The 25,699-nt window shown below is 36.4% G+C and overlaps 4 protein-coding genes across 4 annotated transcripts in view; all 4 read right to left on the reverse strand.

Moving 5' to 3' along the window:
- LOC130558941 (cytochrome b5 domain-containing protein 1) overlaps window positions 1-1,019 on the reverse strand; it is a 2,355-nt gene extending 1,336 nt beyond the window's left edge. Inside the window, exons 1-3 of the mRNA XM_057341690.1 lie at window positions 899-1,019; window positions 720-796; window positions 117-335 (exon numbers count right to left, since the gene is read on the reverse strand). Coding sequence (XP_057197673.1) covers window positions 117-335; window positions 720-796; window positions 899-1,019 — 417 coding nt within the window. The remainder of the gene's footprint in view (window positions 1-116; window positions 336-719; window positions 797-898) is intronic.
- Window positions 1,020-1,525: 506 nt separating this feature from the next.
- Window positions 1,526-8,406, reverse strand: dnajc3b (DnaJ (Hsp40) homolog, subfamily C, member 3b). The gene is made up of 12 exons (XM_057334030.1): window positions 7,933-8,406; window positions 7,255-7,365; window positions 6,995-7,119; window positions 6,779-6,853; window positions 6,481-6,624; window positions 4,527-4,708; window positions 4,324-4,443; window positions 4,090-4,195; window positions 3,846-3,966; window positions 3,535-3,667; window positions 3,247-3,395; window positions 1,526-3,129 (listed from the first exon to the last, which is right to left on the reverse strand). The coding sequence occupies exons 1-12, from the start codon at window positions 8,015-8,017 to the stop codon at window positions 2,984-2,986; spliced, it is 1,497 nt and encodes a 498-aa protein (XP_057190013.1). The 5' UTR covers window positions 8,018-8,406; the 3' UTR covers window positions 1,526-2,983.
- Window positions 8,407-8,920: 514 nt separating this feature from the next.
- Window positions 8,921-11,874, reverse strand: cldn15a (claudin 15a). Its single transcript, XM_057340754.1, has 5 exons — window positions 10,869-11,874; window positions 10,436-10,600; window positions 10,205-10,286; window positions 9,451-9,558; window positions 8,921-9,263 (listed from the first exon to the last, which is right to left on the reverse strand). The coding sequence occupies exons 1-5, from the start codon at window positions 11,083-11,085 to the stop codon at window positions 9,167-9,169; spliced, it is 669 nt and encodes a 222-aa protein (XP_057196737.1). The 5' UTR covers window positions 11,086-11,874; the 3' UTR covers window positions 8,921-9,166.
- Window positions 11,875-16,142: 4,268 nt separating this feature from the next.
- On the reverse strand, window positions 16,143-25,333 carry fis1 (fission, mitochondrial 1). Its single transcript, XM_057343047.1, has 5 exons — window positions 25,258-25,333; window positions 20,082-20,214; window positions 19,825-19,901; window positions 19,353-19,458; window positions 16,143-18,956 (listed from the first exon to the last, which is right to left on the reverse strand). Exons 1-5 carry the CDS (start codon window positions 25,300-25,302, stop codon window positions 18,856-18,858), a joined length of 462 nt encoding a protein of 153 aa, XP_057199030.1. The 5' UTR covers window positions 25,303-25,333; the 3' UTR covers window positions 16,143-18,855.
- Between the last annotated feature and the right edge of the window lie 366 nt (window positions 25,334-25,699).

A 25,699-nucleotide genomic window follows, 5' to 3' on the forward strand; every position in this document is an offset into this window, starting at 1 on the left:
ACACACACACACACACACACACACACACACACACACACACACACACACACACACACACACACACACACACACACACACACACACACACACAAAAACATAGGTTAACATTGGCTTACCTCCAGTCTTTTCTCCTGGGAGATAAGAGTGTTAATAATGCGAATCCAGCGTGTTTTGGCTGACAGCAGCCCAACTTCATAGCAGTTATCCTTCCACCATGGTCTCCAGAAGTCATTGGCCCAGTCAGTCCGTGGGCATGGAGGGGGTACGTGTATAAAGCGCCCCCTAGGGGTGTAGTATTTAATGCAGCCAGTTAACGGGTCAACATGTCTGAGAATCTAATTAAAAAGGTGATCAAAAATAAGGATCGTCAAAACACAAACACAGCATTGAGAATGAACTGAAAAACCCCTAGCCCAATAATAATCATAATAATAATATAAAAATGTAGAATGTTCAGTATTAACTTTTGCATACCTTATGTATATAAAACATTTGATAGTAAAAAATTTTTTTTTCATATGGATATAATATGAAAAACTGAATATGTTATTTTACTAAAACATTAAAATAATGCCAATGAACACAACTGTGGTCCTTCGTTTTGTGAGATATCTGTTGTTGTTTTTAATTTTCCTAATTTTATTAATTTTTAGTTTTTATATTATTCTATCTGAACAAATTTCTCCAATTGTTACAATAGTTATCAGTTAGTGACTTACGTCCTTTGTCTTTGGGTCAAACCAGTGACTAATGTCCTTTCCTGCACACTCTATAATAGGTTTCAACAACACGTCTCCTAGAAAGCGATTTTCAGAGAAAAAAAAACATATTTCAGAACTTTATGAAAACAACTGCTTTTCTTGTTCTTAATTTTAATTAAATAAAATGTGTGACTCACCTTTATTTTCTTCCACAAGTGGTGTCAGATTGTACACTTTGCCCAGGTAAGACACCCATATATCTCCAAGTGTGTTGTGAAGAGACACTTCCTTCCGCGTGAAATACTTCGGACGAAGCATTGTAAACTAAATACCGACGTGAGGTTAAAGGGGAAAACTTAAAAACTCAAATCAATAACTATTTACGGGTTAAATAAGCTGTTAGCTGCTACACTGTTTAGAGCTGTGCGCGGAAGAGCGCAGGTTGCCCCAGTAACCGATGCGGCTAGGCAGAGCTGATCACGTGTAAATAAGCACGAGCCTCATTCAGTCGTATTGTTGAAGAGACTCATTTTTAACTTTGTGTGAGTTAAATGCTTATTACGATTTTTATGATTATTATATTTTGTGCATTTGTTCAGTGAACATACGAGACGAGAGTCTGCAGCATAAAAAGTGACACGTATTCCTCATTTACACAATACAATAATAATATCAATCATTTAAAAGACACTCGTAGTTTATATTTTTTGTAAAGATGTCATGTTTTTTTTTCTCATCTTAAAACAACAGAAACACAGACATAAAAGAATAATATCATCAGTTAACTTTGCATGCAAAGAACAAACTTTAGCAAGCACACAAGACAACTTCAAAGAAAACTTTAATCATAGTAGCCGTTTCAAATCTTCCAAAAAACAAACAATAAAATGTCCAATTACTTGTAATAGGCTAGTTGATTGACATTTAACTTAAAAAGTGCATACGGACTAACTTGTAACGTTTACACAAGTTCTGTAAAGGTTCACAAGTATTTTGAAACTATAATCTAAGATTCTGGTATAACACTTTAATTGTGTGTTAAATCAAAGGGGTCAGGCAGTGACTCTTCAGTATTCTCAGAATACAGAGGAATTGTGTGGAGTTTATGGTTATATGTGACCCTGGATCACAAAACCAGTCTTAAGTAGAACGGGAACATTTTTAGTAAAAGTCAAAAATACATTGTGTGGGTCAAAATTATCGATTTTTCTTTTATGCCAAAAATCATTAGGATATTAAGTAAAGATCATGTTCCATGAAGATATTTTGTAAATTTCCTACCTTAAATATATAAAAACTTTATTTTTGTGAGTGGATAGTCTGCCACAGTGCCCCTGATTAACAATTTCAAAGGCAATTTTCTCAATATTTTGATTTTTTTGCGCTCTCAGATTCCAGAGTTTTAAATGGTTATATCTCAGCCAGATATTGTCCTATTCTAACAACTCATAAATCTATAGAAAGTTTATTAATTCATCTTTCAGATTATGTAAAAATCTCAATTTCGAAAAATTGACCCAAAAGACTGGTTTTGTTGTCCAGGGTCACATATTTTTCTTTGCCAAAAATGTTTTAACTATTCCAACCAGGTAAGTCTGGAGATCATTAAAGGACAATTTCACCTAAACTGTTTTTTTGTTTGTTTGTTTTACTTCAACACCCTCATGCTGTTTCAAAGGACTTTTTTTTCAAAAAACACCAACAACTTTAAGTGTTGACGCTGCTCTTATTTTCATTCAACACAATAAGTCTAGCCCATTCAATGGTGACTGTCAGTCACTAACATATGCCTAACATTTTCATTTGTGTTACTCAGAACACCATGAGAGTGAGCAAATGAATGCAATATTTGCATTTTTTGGGAAAACAATCCCTTTAAATTCAAATAGGACCTAAAGGTGTCAGGGACACCTAGAACTCTAAATTCTGTACTGTCATTTAGAGAAATCATACATAAGCAGCAGAAAATGAAAAAAGAAAGAAAATCTGCACAGCATGAAGGAGAAGTAATAAGAAAGATGGCACATACATCCAAAAAAGATCAAATATTGAGCTAAAACCTTCAGCTCAAATTTGAAGTCTATAAGAAGGGGAAATCAAACACCAAACAGATGGAGTTTGCCCAATCAAGTAAATTCTCCATAGGAAGTCTGTGGATTCAAGTCTCAGGTTCCACCACAGTCCAGTTAGGATAGCAAGCACCTTCTCTAGTTATGCTTCATATAACAGGTGTCCAAGTTAATCTGAATCATTGTCTATTATCGGCATCAGTCACTCTCTTATCAGTTGTAATGGAACTTGAAGTGGTAGTTTCCACCCTCAAAGGGGTTGAAGCCAAAGGGCCATTCTCTGCCTCCTCCCCCTCCTCCACCCTGCTGATTCTCTGGGTCTAAAGGATCCTCTCCTGAATCAAACTTCTGACGCATTTCTGTACAGAAATAAGAAAAAAACAATAATCCTCATATATGCCGGACACATACAGCTGTTAAACAGTGTTAATGCATGTATTTGCTTTGGTTAAATTTCTTTAGTAAATCTCTCCTACCTGGATCTGTAAGCACCTCCTTTGCCGAGGCGATATCAATAAACTTTTTCTCTGCTTCTTTCTTTTCTGCTTCAGACTGGAAATTATCAGGATGCCACTGCTGAGCCAGTTTTCTATAAGCTTTTATTATTTCCTGTTTGTTGGCACTCCTAAGCACAAATAAAAAAAAACAATTTAACACTCTCCTTCCAGTCTATTTAACCATCAACTTAATAAAACAAAGCATTGTAGAGAATGTTAGCGATGAGTTTAGAGAAGAGAAGAGTCACTTTTTTTGAGGTGCCTTACCTGCTCACTCCCAGGATCTTGTAATAATCCCTCTTGCGAGAGAGTTTGAGGAGCTTCTGTGCTCGATCAAGACCTTCACGAAGCTCCTGGTTGTCTTGATCAAACTCCCGAGCCTCCTGATAGTCCTCCACAGCTTTATTAGACAAAAATATAGAAAACTTTACTAGAGGTTTTATTTGTCACAAATGTAACCATACACAGTATAAGTTGTAAAGTACAACACTTCATTTAATTTATATACACAAGAAAATAATACACAGAGAAATTATGATTTTGAATCTTCATATCATTTAACACATTCATTTTATTACCTTTCTCATATTCCTGCAGTAGGATGTAGGCCTCCGCTCTATCCCGGAGGATGTGGATATTCTGAGGTTCTCTCTGGTGAGCTTCTGAACATATATCTACAGCCTCCTCACCACTCTTCATCTAGAGGATTCACAAGAAAACAAGAGAGAAACCACATCCAATGAACCCTTTTCCGGGGACGACAACACATACATATTTGCGCATATGACTAAGTGAAAAGCATCGATGTGTAAGGGTACATACTTTGACTAAGCAGAAGCAGATCCTCTCTCTTGCCTTATTACTATAGAACTGAACTTTTGGCTCTGTACTCATCACTGACTCATACTTTTCAATGGCTTCCTGATACCTGCCATGCAGAAGACATCAATTAGGTTGACTATTTGTGGCAATACTAAAAAACTGATATTTGAACCAAATGTATTTAAAGAAATGGAATGTGAGTGGTCCTAGATCTGAAACAAGAGATTCTAGCACCTCTGTTCTGAGATCAGTTCCTCTGCAGAGTCCAGATGCTTGCTAAGCTTCTTAACTTGTTTGTAGTGGGCAAAACACTCCTTATCATCCTGATCCAGCTTAAGACACTCTCGGACCTGACTGAGGACAGAAAACAAACTGAGAATAGCAAAAGAAACAGACAATATTCAGAGACCGGCTTTATAATGCGAGTATGTACATACTTAAGAGAGTCATGATGATCGCCTAGACTGTAGTGGAGCTGACTAAGTTTCAGGTAAGCTGCTCGGTTGTCTGCACGGAGACGTGTTGCTGGAGTTAAGTCCATAATGGCCTTTCGTGGCTCCCCGAGCCGGATGTAACACTCTGCCCTGAGCTCTCGAGACTCCGGGTCCCAAGGAGAGACCTGAAGAACGGATAGAGAGGTTGACACAGGTTTCAAAGTTCCAGAGGCATCTGAACTTTCACGTTTTTTTTTTTTTACTATTTAGCACTGCAACCTCAGTAAGGAAGAGCTTGATTTGTTAAAGGGGTCATATGGCACGAATACGTGTTTTTCTGTGTCTTTGGTGTGCTATAAGTTGCCCATGCATGTATTAGACATGTAAAATTGCTTTTGGAACCTGATGTTCCAAATATTGTAAGAGGCATTACATTTCTGTCAGAAATCACTACGCACTGGTTAACTGGCCAATCATAGCACATAGCAAAAATCTGATCGTTTCAGAGAGGCGGGGCAAAAAGGAGATACAAACATGCACGGTATGTGGAAAATACAGCGTTTTTGAACCTTAAATCGTGTATACACATTGCATTACATCTACAACAAACGATAATATTCATTTTAGCCGTGTCATATGACCCCTTTAACCAAAAAAAATACAACTTGGGAAATCCTAATGCCGGGCCATTCAATTGGCGGCCCTAGATGTAATTTGTTCCGGCCCTTCAAGAAAAATAATCTCTAAATTTAGTTCAGTCGGCAACGGACTGACGCGCGTCTGTTCCATTCATGACGAGCTGCAGCAGGCAGCAGCACAGAGCAGGAGTCACGTGACGTTAGGAGAGAGGCGCGACTAGCAAGCAGCCTCTCCTGTGAGACGTGGTAAACAGGACGATGATGGACTAACTTTTATTAGTTTCATTTCTGACATTTTGCTAGCACGAATAGCCCCACCATTTAAAAAATACAGAGGCAAGGGCGGAGACTAGCACGTCGGAGAACAGCGTCTCTGTAGGTTAATATTGTTTCACTGAATTTCTCTTTTTTTGTTATGCAGTTTTAAAATACAACACATGAACATGTTTGAATGTAGAACGCCTGCTTGGGCGTCTTACAATGCACTAATGTTTTGTTGTGCCGTTTAAAATACAACATCAGCATGTTTAAATGTAGAAAAATACTTGGGGTGTCTTATGGGGCAAAAATACAACATACGGATTCCCATAGTTAATTTAGGACCCTATGATTGAATCGCGGAATCCAGGCATGGTGTGTAAATATGTAATCTGCAATTGTTTTGCGTGTGCTCGTGGAGCTTTAAGAGAACGCATGTACATGACCGGTTTCATGTGAGAAAAGCAACTGTCAAACCAAACACCCTTTGCGTCGACCCGTCAAAATAAAAGTCTGGTTAACTTGAACAAGTTATAACACACCCACATTTTACCACACCATCCCTCTTGATTTTTTTATAGTTCAACCACTGAGTATATTATTTACTTTAGTAAACTAAAGCCCTAGTAAACTAAAGTAAATGTGCTAGTAAAATTATACGAAATTAGAATTTATTATAAAAAAATATTACTTGCATTTAAGTAGACTAAAAAACAAAAACAATTTTATTTCTATTTTTATTTTTCCCTGTATGGTTCAACGTATCTACTGCAGGTTTTTTAATATAGTTTATAAGTGAATACTGTAGTATACTGAAGTATTTTTTCATGTGGGCAAATATATTGTATAGTAAAGGACGGAAAACACAGAATCCAGAAAAATTTAAACATAAAAAACAGAATTTGGGAAAAAATAAAACTGATTTCTTATTGTTATTGTGTCATCCCTCGTATTGCAAGCCATATCTCTCCGGCCCCTCATTTGGGATGCTTTTCATGAACTGGCCCCCATGACAAACTAATTGAATAGCCCTGTCCTAATGTATCTCCAAACTAACTCACCTCTATGACCCTCTCCAGCACCTGGACAGTAGTGACATAGTCGCCACGGTGATGGGCTTCTTGTGCCTCTTCCTGGAGTAATTCTAGCTCATCGATCTTGTGAAGTTGATCATGAGCTTCCTCATTGTCTGGGGAACGTTTAAGCTGAAACAGACATGTCAAAAGAGCAGACAACACTTTTAAACAGGACAAAATAAATAGAAAAGAAAGAATGCATACAAACAAACGTGATGCCGTTTGGGGACAATGGTGGTAAATTGAAAGATCTTATATAGAATAAGGGAATAGTACAACTTACTACTGCTTGAAAGTCTTCTCTAGCCTCTTGGGTGCTTCCCTGCTTCAGCAGAATATTACCCCTCTGCAATCTGGCCTAAAATCACACACAAAATATAGATGAAACTGTTAATGTAAATGTGTATTAGTACTTTGATGTTATCTGGTTTTATATCAGAACAAAAAAAAATCTCTGGGCAATTGTTACAATATATATATATTTTTGTAACAAACTCACAGCTAGGAAGTCTGGCTTGAGCTGTATTGCCTGTGTCAGGTCTGGCAGTGCTGATTTGGACTTGCCCATTGCCAAGAAAACAGCGGCACGTTTGTAGTATGTCAGGTAATTTTTTGAGTCGCCCTCTGTTTAAAGAAGTTTGCATTTGTTAATGAAGTGTATTCAAAGCTCATGCTTTTATTCATTCAAATATCTGCGTGACTGAATTTTTACAAACCGATGCAGTAACATTAACATGTTTGTGGGAGCATATATCTTACCAACAGCTGAGTGATAGTGAGACAGGGCTTCAGCAAGCTGTCCCGCTGCCAGCAGCTTACGACCCATTTCCAAATGATGCTCAATCTCAACAGGTGTGGCTCCTAACACACCTGAAATGAAAGAAAAAAAAAAATTCAAACAGGCTATATTTTTATCTATTGGATTTAGTTAACAGATGCACTATACATCAGTTACACACCAAAAAAGACATGCAACCACTTAATTAAATTAATTTACACTTCATTAAATGTACTTTACCTTTCAGTTCGCAATAACAGCCCAAACAAAAATGAAAGTATGCTGATAGCAGTTTGTCTCGTTATGGTGAAATGAAACAAAACTACTGTCTAAAGCTCTCCACTTTCAAGAACACCTGTACCATACAGGTTATGTACATGGAAGGCTACTCAAAGGTACGTCAAAAATACCATGGTAGTACCATGTCATTTGTACTAAAAACGAGATTTTACCATACTACTACTTCTAAAACACTACGGTATTTAAGGGTTAACGTTACTTTTGTTATTCAAAAGCGGACTTATTTGCAATTAATTATATGTATTTTTGGTAATCAAATTGATATTTTATATACACATTTAGTAGAGACTTTACCGCTTTACTCTAGTTTAGAGATTTAAAAAAAAGAGTATAAAAAAAGAGTAACGTTAAAATCTCACCGTCCAACTGCAGGTCTAGGAGCACACAGAGCAGAGACAGAGATGACATGACACTGCTCATACCTCTCCGCCGTCCCGACTCCATAATCACAGTATTCACACCCCCGATACAAAACCCTGCGTACTTCCACTACGATTGACAATGTGCAATACAACAAAAGAGGTTATTTATGCTCCGGTCATCGTAACAGCTGCGTATCAGACATACTTGGCAAGGGGACGTTTCTTTTGTGCGGATTATAAATACGTCCGAGTGGAATAAAAGAAAGCGAAACGTCAGTTCCGTGTGTCTGTCAAATATGAATCCTCTCCGGTGTGCTGAGAAAAAAAGTGCAGCGTAATTTTAGGGGGTAGTTTGTTACCCCTTCGTAGCAGTAACTTCACAGCAGCTGTCAGATTAGGAACTTTTAGAAGTGTTTTTGAACATCCTGGGCGTACAATTCAAATCGCCCTACATAGCTGTGCAGTGACAGTCTGTTCACATCCGTGTTTGCCGACAAACGTGGTCCCGTCCTATTGGCCAAATTATTTTAGCACACAGGATGGACGCGCCCACGTCCTTAAAAGGACTGACAACGCAGCGCAATCTACATGGTTTACATGATTGTAATAAAATTATAATATTTTAGGATAGAATAAAATTAAAATGTCTCATTGGCTTCATCTTTTTGTTACTACTTTAAAAGCGCATTAAACTGTAGAAACCAAACTTGGTAAAGGGGAATAAAATAGAAATGAGAACAGTAGGCTACCAGACAAAAATAACTTAAATAACAGAATGTTGGCATTTTTAGGTCATGCTTTTTGTTTTTGTAATATATTATATTTATTGTTTGTATAAAACACACAATATAAAACAGGGTACAATAAATGCAGACAAAGACAATCATGCCATTAGAGATTTTTTCATCATGTAACTTTTACAAATAATCATATATTTCTCTAAACAATTGCTTTAATACAAAATTAAACCTAAAGTCTGAGGACAGCAGTAATACACAATAGTAATTTCAGTGTGTAAGTCAATGGTATTAATTCTGTCTTGTGTCTGAGATGTTGGCACTGCAAAAATGACATGGTAACATTTTATCTGATGAATGATTTCTTATGTGGCCACAGAACTGTCTGGGTGTATACAAATATTTACAGAATTGCACAGATAAAGCACAGATATAAAAATATCAACAGTCAACAGTTATATTTTTGGACATAAAATCAGCTCAGACAGCTTCATTCAGACATAGGCATTTCTTCCATAAGTGCTCTGAACGTCTTTCCTGGAGGCAGATGCTGAGTAGACTGTTCCCCGTGAGGGCTGGTACGGGTAACCACTACAAGGGATGAGAATAATAAGTGAAAGGTAATAATTCATATAATATCTTTAGACTTAAACTTGCTCCCAAATACAAATTCACAGAATGGGCAAAAGGGTAAGTAAAAATATTACGCGTCAAGATAATAGAGGGTGTTAGTAAGGTGATGATAAAAGAGTTAATGTGAAACAGACAGAGAGCTTACCTCTTCTCTTTTGTGCCAAATTTGCAGGAAAACATTAGACAAGCTCCACCACAGATGGCTAGAGTACCAGAGGCCCAGCTAATATATAAACCCTCTCCAATCTCATATCTACAAAACAAGACAAAATAACAGAGGCACAATAAATTCAGGTCAGTTTATAATATTTTGTTTATTATCCTGTAATGTAACACTGTTTTCAAATTTAAATCCAAGACACTTAAAGGGATAGTTCACCCCCCCCCAAAAAATTTGTCCAAAATACCTTTCTTTGTGTTTAACCAAACAAAGAAATTTATACAGCGAGTGACAGAATTTTCATTTGAACTATCCTTTTAACGATCATTAAGAGGTTTTAACTCAATGGATTTTTTTTAAAGACACTTTGTGGCATTTGTACATGTTTTATTGTCCAATAGGTAAAAAACGTATTTAAGCATACCACTCCTCAACAAGCCACATATATATTAAATATAAGTGCCTGTAGCGTAAACATTGCAAGACAACACAAGGAAGTACTATTTGATATAGGTGTTAAAGGTTGAAGACAGCAGGGGGCATTATTTCTCCTTTCGTATCCCATGAGCAAACAGAATTTGTTCTATTTGATATAACCCAGTTGCTTCATTTGTGAGGTTTACGTGATAGCCTACTTAAAACCTTCTATGTGTTACTTATATTTCTTCTGTTCTTTTTCTTTCTAGAGTACTATACCTGCTATAAAACCTGCTATAAAAATATAGTCTATTTCACATACTTTTGTCCAGGATAGATTGGATTGAAGAAGTCCTGAGTGATGTTGAACGCGTACCATGACGCTGATATCATCGTGCACAAGCCTTTAAGGTGAAAATAGAGATTCATAGAAACCATAGCAATAAATCCTTCTCAAAGTGGATTTAAGCAAGAATTTAGTGGTAACAATTGGCGTCTAAAAATATTGCGTGTACAATACTATCACGTAGCTACTGAGTTTAAAGTGCTTTACCTTGAAGAAGGAAAAATACGCCACCGGTACCGGCAATTCTGCCTTTAAGCACGTAGTTCTCTCCACCTGCTTTAGAGCACTGCATGCCGATGAGGGTACACACCACTCCGAAAGTCCCAGACACCACTGAGGCGATCATAAGAGCCCGAGACGCTTGGATATAGCCTGGAGAAATATACAGTTGTAAGCTATTAAATAGGCTATTCGTATTAAAATAAAATAATAAATGTGGTATTAAATTGAACTTAAATTAAATAATTTTAAAAAATCGTTAGAAAAACACAAATACCACAGATATTATTTTTACGATAACATTTTTGTGTGCAATAGTCTATAGTTTTTTTTCCTCATTTGAATAGGCCTAGCCTATATGAGCTGTTTGCATTTTGCTCATCTTCGTGAATTTATAGCCTAAGTCAACATTATTTCCTACCAGAAAGTGCAAGCATGGATGGAAATTCACGGCAGTTGTGCACTCCTGTCGAGTCCGTGGCGCATGACATCCACAGATTTTCGTAAATTGTCGAAGTTGTAATAACAGTCCCATCTATGGTGGAGACTTTCCAGTAACGGTTAGGAATAGCAACGCCAACCATTATCCAACTCAAAAAGCCGAGAGTTAAAGCCACAACTTCAAGAATTGGGTCCATTGTTGCTTTTATTACATACAGCGTACAAAAGCGTGAAAATGTGATCACTTTTTTATGTATCCAGTGCGCAGGTTTTCATTGACTTTATGAACTGCTTCTTGTCATAATTTATTCCATGAAGCAGGCGACACGATTTCATATGTGGTGTTAAAAGTGACGATGAGTCTTTTATATGTTCCGTTTGCCCTCCCCTCTAGTATACTGTGCAACTGTCTGCTCTTGAATTTTACACCCCGAAACTCAACAGGTGGTTATCGGCAAAGTCCAATGGTCGTTCCCTGACCTTCATTGACGGAACATCAGTTAAATCTGAGAAACATAAACTTGAGGCTATGTTCACATTTGACTTCACTTATTAGGTCTATTCGTTGTTGGTTTTTTTTGCATTAATACTTTTTCTCATTTGTATACCAACTGTTAAATGCCTGGGTGATAGAATGTGGGTTATATAAATTGGTTCCATGTTTTATAGCTTAAAACTTCAGGGAACAATTAAAAAAACAAGCAATGACTGAGACACAATTTAACCTTTTCAAGTCAGCCTATTAAAAACATATGTCTTCAGTGGAAGTTTAGTAAAACAATTTTGGAGCTGTTCTTAATAAAAGTACATGGAAACATTTCAATATTTATCTATGCTTTTACCCACCATTATTATTAACTTAGCTAGTGTCCTTTATTTACACCTGATATCCTTCTCTCAAGTTATTCAATTACTATGTCCTGTATATACTTTTCCAATTGCTAACATAGAACACAAGTCACAGTCACTACAGTTCTTCCTTCTATGCTTCTTAGTCACACCACCATTGTACCTATAGTTTATCTAAAAACAATCCAACTACTGTACCACTATATAAAAACTTCATTTTAAGTGTAGGGTAGGCTCTTATCCATGATATGTAATTAAGTTGTCCCAGAAAAGGAAAGGGGCGACTACAGATAATGTTGTTTACATAGTGTTGTTTTCTGTTAAATTATTAAAGTCACCATCATGGAGATTATTAATGTTTCTTTAAATTAAAAATAGTTTGAGAATGATCTGGAATGCAGCATATAGATTACTCTGTAATCTTAACTGCTATTCTGCATCATGCTGAAAAAAAAATATTTTTGAGATTGAGATTGATATTATTTCAAACAGTCTTTATAATTCAAACAAATAATTTAACAATTAGTATGTTCAAGTTTTGAACATTATATGTAAAATATGAGACAAGAATGTCAGTAACCAAACAGATCTCATCCCCTATTTATTGCCATATTCGGGAAAATATATACTATGGGTGTCAATGGGGGATGAGATTTGTTTGGTTACTGATATTCTTCCAAATATCTTCCTTTGTATTCAGCAGAACAAAGAAATTTATACAGGTTTGGAACAACCTGAGGGTAAGTAAATTATGACAGAATTTTCATTTTTGGGTGAACTATCACTTTAAAAATATGTGAAATTATAGAAAACATTTATTAACAAGCTGTCACTTAAGACAGAATTTATTAGTTTTATGTTACAGAAATGCCTAAAGAACACATGAATAACTACTATGGGTTTAAATTTGTCATGCCGTACAAATTCTTCATTAATGTTTAATGGCAATGGCATAAGAAGGAAAACATTCATCTTTGAAAAAAAGATGATGTTAACAAAACATGAGACACAAGACCGAAGTTCATGCGCAGGCAATAACCAAAACTCTCATTTTACAATAGGTTTCCTGAGTGTTGTGAATTCTTTGAAAACAGCCTAAAGTCTATTGATTTTAAGCATTACCAACAGGTATTAATAGAGCATGATCATTGCTGTACAAAGATGCATGACTGATTAACTATCCAGATAAAAGCTAAAACACCTGGTAAAATGTTTGGTTGCTAGTAACCTAATTCTATAGGCTAACGCAGTACTGAGGTATATGTATGTTTACCAATGTTTACCTCTTTCACATGTAACAATGTGAGGACAGACGTTGCATTAGCTGTTTCGACTGTGTTGAGTCTCTCGCGTGTGATAAGCAGATGATTGTTGTGGGTTTTAAAGGTCAGGTTTATGACTAGCTTGTTTGCTATAGCTTAACTTTAATTATTATTTTAGCAAACACCATCGTTTTCACACATGTGCATCTCCTAAGTGATGAAGGCACTTTTGATGGTAGACATTTACGAGAACTACTACAGAGCTTATGGAATATTCTGGAAGGCCAGACCTTTGAGGTGCCAAAAAGAATTCGGTTTTGGTTCCAAAGGGATTTAAACCACACCTGCCTTTAATTGTAAAGCGAAGCCAAGGACTGTGTTTAGATGCCTGAGATGTGTTTGATTAGAGTTGTAACAAAACTCTGCATGAAGGTCAATTCAAAGGAGTGTTTTTTCTATATTTGCTGGACACAAATCGATGATAAATAACACCATCATCGTCATGGGAAAAAAGTTTGATTTGGATAAAGTTGCTAAATATGAATGTGATAATTTGTTACTCTTATAAACTGTCAGGCATGTTTCTGGGATCTTTATTTGATATAACTTTAAGATAATGTTGTATTTGTTAAAATCAGTGAATGCATTAACTACATGAACTAACAATCAGTAATATCTTTTTTCCTTTTTGGTTCCAAAATGAGATAACTTCGTTTTTAAAAAAAAATCAAAAATCACGTTTTTTATTGTGCATTCCAATCTATATCAATTGATTGAACTAGAGGTGCACCGATTGACCGGCAAGAGATCGGAATCGGCCGGTTTTTCGTATGATCGGCCTGACCGGTGACCGGCCGGTCAGTCTCACGTCTCGCCGATTCCAAGCCGATCTTCTGTTGCCCGTGATGCGGGCAAGAACGTCACAGCCGTCAGTACATTCAAAGCCGCAAGTAAACATGTAAACGTGAGCGCGCACAGACTGTCTTTCTCGGCTCGTTTATACTGGCATGTGTGTCCACCGTACCGCAAGTCTCTGCTGACTGACGCGCATCTCTCATGTCCGCTGACTGCACGCGCGTGCACACGCATCATGTACTGTACAGACAAAAAGGTGCACTGTAGTTCATCTCTCGCTGCTCCGTCTACTAACTAGCTATTAGCATCATGCTAAACTCTGACACATGCTAAACTCATGTTGAAGTCGTTCACTCTGTGTAAAACAAACGTAAATTCCATTCAACCTGATTCCTTGTCTTACGTTAAAACTGTGGCCATTTCACCTAGGTAAAATGACATTCAACACGACTTCTACTTGTTTTTAAAAATCCAAAATATAAAAAAATGAATAAATCAACCAACCAATATATGTGATATATATATGATTGAGTTCTTTACTAACACAAAAAACTGCAAATACATGCAGGTGCTGGTCATATAATTAGAATATCATCAAAAAGTTGATTTATTTCACTAATTCCATTCAGAAAGTGAAACTTGAATATTATATTCATTCATTACACACAGACTGATATATTTAAAATGTTTACTTCTTTTAATTTGATGATTATAACTGACAACTAATGAAAATCCCAAATTCAGTATCTCAGAAAATTAGAATATTACTTAAGACCAATACAAAGAACGGATTTTTAGAAATCTTGGCCAACTGAAAAGTATGAACATGAAAAGTATGAGCATGTACAGCACTCAATACTTAGTTGGGGCTCCTTTTGCCTGAATTACTGCAGCGATGCGGCGTGGCATGGAGTCGATCACTGCTCAGGTGTTATGAGAGCCCAGGTTGCTTTGATAGTGGCCTTCAGCTCTTCTGCATTGTTGGGTCTGGCATATCGCATCTTCCTCTTCACAATACCCCATAGATTTTCTATGGGGTTAAGGTCAGGTGAGTTTGCTGGCCAATTAAGAACAGGGATACCATGGTCCTTAAACCAGGTACTGGTAGCTTTGGCACTGTGTGCAGGTGCCAAGTCCTGTTGGAAAATGAAATCTGCATCTCCATAAAGTTGGTCAGCAGCAGGAAGCATCAGAAGCGTCTCGCCTGGGCTAAAGACAAAAAGGACTGGACTGCTGCTGAGTGGTCCAAAGTTATGTTCTCTGATGAAAGTAAATTTTGCATTTCCTTTGGAAATCAGGGTCCCAGAGTCTGGAGGAAGAGAGGAGAGGCACAGAATCCACGTTGCTTGAGGTCCAGTGTAAAGTTTCCACAGTCAGTGATGGTTTGGGGTGCCATGTCATCTGCTGGTGTTGGTCCACTGTGTTTTCTGAGGTCCAAGGTCAACGCAGCCGTATACCAGGAAGTTTTAGAGCACTTCATGCTTCCTGCTGCTGACCAACTTTATGGAGATGCAGATTTCATTTTCCAACAGGACTTGGCACCTGCACACAGTGCCAAAGCTACCAGTACCTGGTTTAAGGACCATGGTATCCCTGTTCTTAATTGGCCAGCAAACTCGCCTGACCTTAACCCCATAGAAAATCTATGGGGTATTGTGAAGAGGAAGATGCGATATGCCAGACCCAACAATGCAGAAGAGCTGAAGGCCACTATCAGAGCAACCTGGGCTCTCATAACACCTGAGCAGTGCCACAGACTGATCGACTCCATGCCACGCCGCATTGCTGCAGTAATTCAGGCAAAAGGAGCCCCAACTTAGTATTGAGTGCTGTACATGCTCATACTTTTCATGTTCATACTTTTCAGTTGGCCAAGATTTCTAAAAATCCTTTCTTTGTATTGGTCTTAAGTAATATTCTAATTTTCTGAGATACTGAATTTGGGATTTTCATTAGTTGTCAGTTATAATCATCAAAATTAAAAGAAATAAACATTTGAAATATATCAGTCTGTGTGTAATGAATGAATATAATATACAAGGTTCACTTTTTGAATGGAATTAGTGAAATAAATCAACTTTTTGATGATATTCTAATTATATGACCAGCGCCTGTACATCTTTAGAGTAGAATTCACTCATAAGATTTTTAACCTTTTTATTGAAGTTGCAGCAAAAATCAACCCACTTCTTTTAATACTACAGACCCAAGATAAAGACAATTTATTTTACATTTCAGAAAAAATGAAATACAGCAATGTTAGTTTCATAAACAGAAACAGACGAGAATAAAGTTGGAAGTATTTTATTGTTATCTTAGACTTTTGTGAGATGAGTACAAAAATGAAAAAGGTAAATTAAGTGACATGTTTAGTTATATTTTATTATTTGTACTTCTTTTCAGTCACAGAGTTATTCAATTTAAGAGTTGTTTGGGAAAGAGAAGATTCTGTAATTTAATGCAGCTTGGAGAACTGCATTTAGGGAAATTTGGGGAAATTGTAATGTTCAATCATTTATTCAACGAAAATAAAAAATGTGTATTGAAGAAAAGTTATTATGGTTTTATATACAGTATACTGTCAATTATAGTTTGTGGATAGAAAATCGGAATCGGCAAAAATCGGAATCGGCAGGTTTCACTTGTAATAAAATCGGAATCGGCAAAGAAAATTGCAATCGGTGCATCTCTAGATTGAACCCATAATAACAAAAAAATACAGCTAACTAACACAATAAAAAAATGATAATATAATAAAAAACACGATTTTTTTTGTTAAATGTTATCTCGTTTTGGAACCAAACCCTTCAAATACAAACTTATTGGAAAGTAACATTTAGTTATTGTTCATTCTTCTTTTGATGAATTTGATTGTTCCACAGCTGTGAATTTAAAAAAGACAGACAGAAAGTCAGACGGTCAAAAAGATAGAGCAGATAGAAAATAGATACAGATGATAAGGATTGTTTTCTGCAATAGGCAATGTCTTCATCCAAAAGAGACCATCCTGTCATCATTTGACTTTACAGTTAATAAGTAACCTAAATCCTGCGTTATAAAATGATGCTACTAATGGTAACCATAAACTAAACCGTTGTAAAACTGAGATATGATAACACGTGCTTCACTCTGAGCCCTGATGAATAATGTGGGAAGAGCAAGAGTGAATCGTATCCAGCATTAAACTGATGGTATTATCAGACATGATCTTACAAAAACAGGTTTCATGGGGAATTTGTTACTTTCAAGGCCTGGCAGTTGATTTGAGATACTTCTAGATCTGGGAGCTATTGAGCTAATGATGCATGAGAGACACTGACGGTGTGAGTGACTTTTTAACCAGCAGCTTTACAAATCAGTTTTACTTATTAGCTCTTACCAGGATTCCCAGACTCTTTCAATTTCGTACTCATTTTAAGCACAAGTGCTTTCCAAACCCTTTAGAGCTTAGTCAAAATTGTTTTGCTAAAAATATAAATATTTTCACTAGAAATGTTCATGACATTGTTATGTCTAAAAATCACAAATAAATTTCCAACATTAAATGTATTTATGCATTTAGCAGACAAAGTTAAAAACAAGTGAGTTCCTAAAGGAAGAACGATCAAATATCACGTCATGTGTCCCTGGGAGCGTTGCTAGACAAACGGTATAAGCCAAGACATGATGCACATGAAAAAATCTCTGCATTTCTTCCTTTTTTAACAGTATTTAACAGAACAAGGACACAAAAGATATTTTGAAGAACCAAACAACTAGACATGTGCCGATATCCGGTACTGCGATTAACCGCGGTAATGGATTCGCGCGATGTTTTTATCGCGGGCACTTTCAAATACCGCGAAAATATATAGATCAGCATTTTGATTTTTAGAAAGCGTATTTGTTTATTTTTCATCAACCGGATAAAAGTACACTGCGTGTATGCTGCGTAGGAATGCGCACTCTGATCTAAACAATCCCATTGCCCATGTGGAGATGCCTACGCGTGTGTGCGCACTGTGATGTAAACAGTACCACACGGAGAGGAAGCATGGCGGAAGGAGGAACGCTGCCGACGATTTATCCCCCTTCTAAAAGGGTGAAGTCTGAGGTTTGGAAATATTTTTGGTTAAAAGTAAGCCGAGTAATGAAATTTGACAGTGTGGCAGAATAATTATTTTCATTATACGTTGATGGAACGCAATAAAGTCATACACTGTCACAAAGTGTGAGTGAATTTGCTGTTTATAAATGTTTAGCTTGCTATAATAGTTAACACACTGGCTTGGCTTGTTATTCAAACAACAACAACAACAATAATATGAATTGTAGTACTAGCGTTGCACAGACATAAGTATATTTAAAAGCAGTTAACAAAAGTTGTTCTTTTGCAGTTTGCACTTTATTCTGTTTGAATAAACTCACTTTATACATCATTAATGTGTGTTGTTTTATTTATATTGTATTTAAATGTTTGAGGTTCTCTTTATTATTTAAAATAAAGTTGTTATCAAGAGGAAAACACTGAAGTTGGTTTATATTATATTTTCAACCTGCATTTCTCATAGAATTGAATACTGCCATAATACCGCGACGAAACCTTAATCAATTAATCGCAGTTAATTGATACCGGCACATGCCTACAAACAACACTGGATCTTATTGACTTTCATTGTATGGACATTTCTCAAAACATCTCCTCTTGTATTCCACAAAAGAAAGTCATATACAGGTTTTAAGTGTGAATAAAATGTTTGTTTTTCTGTGAACTATCACTTTAAATCAGCAAGGTTTCATTCCAATTCCAACTTTCTATGTATACAAATAAAGCAGCATGAGTTAAGAGCAGTTTGCAAAGTCAAACAAAAGGATCCTGGTCAAATATGAGTGTTCAATACATAGCTGATGTCAGAAAAATAAAAACAGCCAGTTCTCATGATTTAATGTGACTGGATGTTGAATCCAGTCTCTTTTCAGGAGAGGAGATGGAATTCTTGTGTGCTTTTCCAAGAATCCATATTAGGACTTTGCACCTTTAGCAACTGCCATACCAATAAGGCCTGCCAATCCAGCCACACCTAATCCAATACCGCCAACGATCGCCATGCCTACCAAGCCATCTGAGAAAAAAGGTGGGAGAGAAAAAACGAATCACTTTTTATTACCTTTGACTTTGATTTTATCAGGTTATGACTGACCATAAATAAAAAAAGAACATAATTAAAAAAAGATTTTTGGTTGATAGGCAAGTACAATACATCTTCATGTTTAATATAATTGTTAAAACTTTTTTCAAAATTAAAATATCCAATTTCCTTTACACATTGTTGTAATTTATGCATAAATACTATGTTTGAATAAATACCAATATCTTAATGTGAGATGTGTTTTGATTAAAGACCTCTATACCTCTATGTGACACATGAAGAGACACTGGATCATTTAGTCACATATGTCCTAATTAACAAAAAAATAAAGTCAGAATCTGGTGGGTTTTTAATGCTGTTGATTTACACCTTTTTTTAATGCGCTGTTGATTAGTTTTTCCAATTCCAGGGCCTGTTTGTTATCTGGTTCATTCTTCCGCAGAGTACGAATGTATTTTACTGCCCTCTCATACTCCTGAGAAAGAAAAAGATAAATGCAGCAAAACGGTGGTTAAGAAAGGAAAAATTTTGAAATATATGAAATTATAACTGTCTCCTTGTTATAATTTCCAATTTTGGTCTCCTCTTATTTCATGAAATACTATTTTTTAAGTTAAATCAAGAGTGTTAAATTAGGGAGACATCCTGTGTACTAATACTGTATTGTATTATGTACTTCAATTGACACTTTGATTGGAACGGAGTAGAGGTGTGTATATTATGTTTTTTTTTCTATACATTTATTGTATATTGAATTTTGACAATCACTCAATGGGTAAAGTGAAAATCTGTAAAGTGAGCAAAACAAAAATACATATTCTCTGCAAAAATAGTAACTCACCTTAAGTCTATAGTTGGCAACAGCGAGGTAGAATAGAAAGTCTCTCTGATCATCTTTCTTGCTTGAATATACCAGTTCTGTTATAACAGAACAGCACCACATTTTATTTTTAAAACATTAATGGCTCGAAAAGACAGCAAAAAAACGATTAAACAAAATAAAATCCTCTCCTTTTATGCTGTTTACTTCTACCTTCAAGACTTTGTGTAAACTTTGTGTACTGTACTGTTTGTTGATTTTCACAGAATACCCTTCACCTTCCAAAAGCTGAATTCCTTTTATGATGTCATTGGAGTACTTGCTTCGGATCAAACACCAGGCATATTCAAAAGTGGTTGCCTTGGAAACAGGCCCTTTCACCAGTTCAGAATTATACTTCTTCTCAAACCTCTGCAAAATAAAAGCCATGTATTGTAAATAAGTGGGATTAGAGATAATATAGAGATTATATTACAAACATGAGCCTCGTCTAAAAGGCAGAGGGGTAGGTGTCGCAGCACTTTACAATAACTCTATTAGCATTTCCCAGAAGTCTAACTCTAAATGCAATTCTTTTGAAGTCATGGTTCTTCATGTTTCAACACCTAATACTAAGAATAAAACATTTTTATGTTTATTCTAGCTATTGTATATACAGTAGGCCTCCAGGGCACCACACAGATTTTATTAAAGAATTTGGTGGGTTCTTATCAGAACTAGTACTGGCCGCAGATAGAGTCCTTGTCGTTGGTGACTTTAACAACCATGTAGATAACGATACAGATGCCTTAGGAATGGCTTTCAAAGACACTCTTAACTCCATGGGCATTAGTCAACATGTGTCAGGACCCACTCACCTTCGTAATCATACTTTAGATTTAATACTGTTTTACGGTATAAATGTGGACGACGTTAAAATCCTTCAGCAGAGTGAAGACATTTCGGATCATTATCTGGTATTATGTTTGTGTCACTGGCCTACGGCTGCAAATAAAACTCTTTGTTACAAATATGGTAGAACAATAACTTCAACAACCAAACATGCATTTCTAGATAATCTGCCTGAATTGTCTCAAATCACTAGCATGAGAAATAGCGTTGAAGATCTTGACATTACCATTGAAAATTTTAACTCCACCTTCTCGGAAACGCTAGACACAGTTGCTCATCTATGTTTAAAAGAAGATAAAAAAACGGCAGCCCAACACCGTGGTATAATGAACACACTCAGGCTCTAAAGAAAGCGGTCTGAAAAATGGAGCGCATCTTTGAGAAAACTAAATTAGAGGTATTTCGTACAGCATGGAAGGATAGTATTCTAAAATACAGGAAAGCCCTAAAAACATCTAGATCCGCCTACTTTTCATTACTAATAGAAGAAAACCAGCACAACCCTAGGTTTTTATTTAACACAGTGGCTAAATTAACAAAAAATAAACCGTCAGTGTCAGATTCTGGATATCAACATAACAGTGATGAATTTATGAAATACTTCACATATAAAATCCAAGATATTAGAGAAAAAATTATAACAATGCAATCAGAAGTGAAACCCGCTGAACAAACTAACTACAGCGCCCCTAAGGAGAAATTGCAATTCTTTTCTTCCGTAGATCACAATGAACTGTCTAAAATCATTAGATCATCTAAATCAACAACATGCATGCTAGTCCCTATACCTACAAATCTACTGAAAGAGATGCTCCCAGAAATTATAGATCCTCTTCTTAGTATTATTAACTCATCTCGGACATTAGGACATGTGCCTAAAGCATATAAGGTGGCTGTTATAAGGCCCCTTGTCAAAAAACCCCAACTTGATCCTAGAGAACTAGGGAACTACAGGCCTATATCGAATCGACCTTTCATATCTAAAGTTCTGGAATAAGTAGTTTCAACTCAATTATGCTCCTTCCTCCAAAGGAATGACATCAATGAAGAATTCCAGTCTGGATTTAGAGCATGTCACAGTACAGATTAGTGTTGTCACGGTACCAAAATTTCAGTAGTCGGTACCAATACCAGTAAAATTCCACGGTTCTCGGTACCAATTTCGGTACCAAAGCAAAACACAAGTACATGCTAATTGAAACACAATTTTATTAATAAAGCTCATTGTTAATATAAATGTATAGAAAGCAATGCGATTTTGTATACATGAAGTATAAGTTAATTGTTGCTGAAACTGTTGTGTGCTCACTGGGGTCTTTCATGCTGATGAACATCCTCCTCAGTCTGCTGCTGTATAAGACAAATAGAATAAACTTCAGTAAGTCAACTGACTGAACAAACATGCATATGCAATATTAAAACAAACCTCAGTTTTTATTCTGCATTTACACAAGATTACTTGCATTAAGGTAATTAAAATAATAAATGCAACAGATATATTTTTCTTTAGTTTAAATGTGGCTTTTTAAACCTAATAGAGTTATCTATCCAAGACATACACATTGCTAGTCATGCAGTTAGTATGATAGTTTTCTAGCACATAGATTTCAGATAGGCCAATATAAAATAGGTACTGTAAACCCCATCCTGTCCTCCCATTTATTTTACCCCATTACAGTTATAAAAGCATTAAATGGTTAATAAGGACACTTGACTGGATTAGCATTGGCGCTAACAAATTAACACGCAAACAGGGACATTTGTTTTAACGTAACCTTTAATTTAACATATGCTACAACATTCATAATGCAAACGCGAACAGAATTTGAAACTTACCGCTTGAACTTGTTAACTTAAATCCGGATGTTTCCTCCTTTCACAACAAAACTCTGTTCGTTTTCTTCGTGATATGACTTTAATCTGAAGTATTTCTGTGCGCATCTCTTGTGGACGGAGCCGCGCTTATCCGCTCATCACGTCTTATTGCGTCTAACAACCTGTCAGACAGAGCATCAGTACCCGGTTGACCCGGTACGTCGGTACTACCGGGTCTTGTGAAAATTAGGTACCGACAACTTTTTTATTTTTAGGTACCGACTTGGACCCGAAGTACCGGTACTTTTGACAACACTAACTGCTTTGATCAGAGTTACAAATTATCTGCTATTGGCGTCTGACCGAGGTTGTATCTCGTTATTGGTGCTGCTAGACCTTAGTGCTCCATTCGATACCATTGACCACAGCACACTCCTACGTAGACTCGAAAATTATATCAGCATTAAGGGAATAGCTTTGAAATGGTTTAAATCTTATTTATCCGACCGTTTTCAATTTGTAGCAATAAACAATGAGGTGTCACGCAAATCACAAGTCCAGTACGGTGTACCACAGGGCTCAGTCTTAGGGCCTCTGCTCTTCTCATTATACATGCTACCTCTAGGAGATATAATGAATTGACACGGAGTTAGCTTTCACTGTTATGCTGATGATACTCAACTTTATATTTCCTCGAAGCCTCATGAAACACAGCAATTCCATCGAATAATGGAATGCATAGGCGAAATAAAAAACTGGATTAGTAACAACTATTTATTACTGAACTCGGACAAAACAGAAGTGTTACTTATTGGACCGAAAACAGCCATACGTAACAACCAAGAATACTGCTTAACTATTGACGGATGTTCCATAAAACCCTTGTCGTCAGCTAAGAATCTTGGCGTTCTATTCAATAGTAATCTGTCATTTGAGAGCCACGTCGCCAACACCTGTAAAATTGCATTTTTCCATTTTAAGAATATACCTAAACTACGTCATATGCTGTCAATGTCAGATGCAGAGAAGTTAATTCATGCATTCATGACATCAAGACTAGATTACTGTAATGCACTGTTAGGTGGTTTCCCTGCAGGCTTATTACAAAAACTCCAACTGGTCCAAAATGCGGCAGCTCGAGTTCTTACACGTACAAAAAAGTATGAACATATTAGCCCGGTTCTGTCAACCTTGCACTGGTTACCTATAAAGCATCGCATTAACTTTTTACCTATAAAGCCCTACATGGTTCATCTCCTCAGCAGTTGAGTGAACTCCTCTTGTATTACAGTCCTTCACGTGCATTACGCTCTCAGGCGTCCTGTCAGTTGGTAATACCTAGAATTTCAAAATCAAGTGCAGGTGGTAGATCCTTTTCCTATCTAGCGCCTAAACTTTGGAAGTGCAGAACAATACTCTACTCTCAGCCAGTCTTGTCTCATTGTTACAAGGTTACCACAGCGACCAGGATGCAGTTCATGCCCAGACCTGATGGTAGAGCAGAGAATGGGAAGTGGCGACCTGACAAGAGCTGAGATGAGAAGGACGCGGTGACTTGACACGTCTTCACTACAAAATTTCAAATGCTATTAGATTATTAATGATAATCTTAAATCTATAATTTACCTTATTAGTAAGTTTATTTATTGTTTATTTAGCCTTGTTGTGCAAGCACTGTCGAGCTTGTGCATAGGCAGCAGCTTTTGCCAGAGGGGAACTGGAATCCCCTGGTTGGGCCTGGGTTCTCCTGAGGTTTTTTTTCTCGATTAGAGTTTTGGGTTCCTCGCCACTGTTTGCATACTGTTTTGCACTATTTGCCTGGCTGGGGGGCTGCTTTAGAATTTTTAAGTTTTACATAATTAATATTGCATATAGGAATTTATAGTCTGTTTAATATTTGACCTGTGTTTCTCTCTCCTTTATCTTAAATGTGTGCTTTCACTGTGCGTGCGTGTCTGTGTATGTGTGTGCTTGTCTGTGTGTGTGCGTCCGTGTGTGTGTCTATGTCTATGGATGTTAGTACGTGTGCATATTGTGTGTGTGGAGTGTTTTGTATGTGGGTATGTCTGTCTTCTGTGTCTTCACCTTTTTCTTGTTTTTACAGGTATAACTTTAATTGTTTTGCTTATAGTCAATATGTCTCATGTACAGCTGCTTTGTAACAATGAAAATGGTAAAAAGCGCTATATAAATGATGTTGAGTTAAGTAGAGAGACTATTACATCAGTGAGAGGATGATGTCAAGATCATGTGCTCCCCCTGGCCGACAATTATAGACTGTAGAAACTACCATTTACCTACATCGTAAATTAAAACAGACTAAAATCTGGTTCTAGTTTTAGTTATATATAATATAGTTATGGTAATAGTTGATAAACAGTTTCTTTTGTGTGTGTGTGGTGGTAAACAACAGCAAAGTAACTAATACATTAGACATAATACTACAGTAACAAAAACCAGGTTGTATAACACTAACGTTAGGTCTATACAAATGTCAAGTAGTTCAACTCGGTTCAGGTGAATAAATTGGTAAAAAATATCATGTTCTAGAAAGTTCAATGTTGTCATGTTTTGATGATGTACAGTGGAAGAGCGTCAGTCAAAACTTTTAACTGAATATTTGATCGATGTTTCTTCCATATGTCATTTTAAAAGGCAGTCGAAAGAACGACACGGCTATATGTAACGTTAATTGATAGTCCATCGATGATAACGTTAGTTATAAGGGAAACTGTAAAAAGTATTTACCTTTAGATCCTCTGGTGCCACAAGATCTGACACAACCTCCTCCATGTTCGCGGAAAAACCAATGTAGTTAAATTGTTGTAGTTGTCAAAATAAAAGTCAGTGAGTGACGTCATGCTGGGTTTGAAAAAAATACTACTTGTGGTATCAAATTGAGCTTTACGATCATCACAGTATTACAAAATCACCATTGTTTAGTTATTGTGAAACCAGATGATGATGATTAGGGTGGCAGATATAATTCATTTCATGCAAAATTTTTCTGTGATTAAATTGACAGATGATTATTTAATAGATAATACAATGTATTTAATTTTTCATGTTTTTTTTAATTGTGAGCTAATATTTTTTGGAGAGGCCCAAGAAAAATCTAAGAGGAGTGTCTGAACCCAGCCCTGTCTGACTCTGTTCTGTTGTGCATAACAGCACCCTTCAGTTGACTTTA

The sequence above is a fragment of the Triplophysa rosa genome, linkage group LG1 (genome assembly GCF_024868665.1).
Source record: "Triplophysa rosa linkage group LG1, Trosa_1v2, whole genome shotgun sequence".
In the NCBI taxonomy this organism is placed as follows: Eukaryota; Metazoa; Chordata; class Actinopteri; order Cypriniformes; family Nemacheilidae; genus Triplophysa; species Triplophysa rosa.

What these genes read in the sequence shown, in the direction of transcription:
- dnajc3b (XM_057334030.1), bottom strand. Translation starts at nt 8,017, where the DNA reads ATGGAGTCGGGACGGCGGAGAGGTATGAGCAGTGTCATGTCATCTCTG. An exon ending in TCACTATCACTCAGCTGTTG is followed by an intron (nt 7,120 to 7,254) that starts GTAAGATATATG and finishes TTCTTTAAACAG; the next exon opens with AGGGCGACTCAAAAAATTAC. An exon ending in GAGAAGACTTTCAAGCAGTA is followed by an intron (nt 6,625 to 6,778) that starts GTAAGTTGTACT and finishes TGTCTGTTTCAG; the next exon opens with CTTAAACGTTCCCCAGACAA.
- cldn15a (XM_057340754.1), bottom strand. Translation starts at nt 11,085, where the DNA reads ATGGACCCAATTCTTGAAGTTGTGGCTTTAACTCTCGGCTTTTTGAGT. An exon ending in CGTATTTTTCCTTCTTCAAG is followed by an intron (nt 10,287 to 10,435) that starts GTAAAGCACTTT and finishes TTCACCTTAAAG; the next exon opens with GCTTGTGCACGATGATATCA. An exon ending in TTTGGCACAAAAGAGAAGAG is followed by an intron (nt 9,264 to 9,450) that starts GTAAGCTCTCTG and finishes CATCCCTTGTAG; the next exon opens with TGGTTACCCGTACCAGCCCT.
- fis1 (XM_057343047.1), bottom strand. Translation starts at nt 25,302, where the DNA reads ATGGAGGAGGTTGTGTCAGATCTTGTGGCACCAGAGGATCTAAAG. An exon ending in AGGAATTCAGCTTTTGGAAG is followed by an intron (nt 19,902 to 20,081) that starts GTGAAGGGTATT and finishes CTGTTATAACAG; the next exon opens with AACTGGTATATTCAAGCAAG. An exon ending in TTGCCAACTATAGACTTAAG is followed by an intron (nt 19,459 to 19,824) that starts GTGAGTTACTAT and finishes TTTCTTTCTCAG; the next exon opens with GAGTATGAGAGGGCAGTAAA.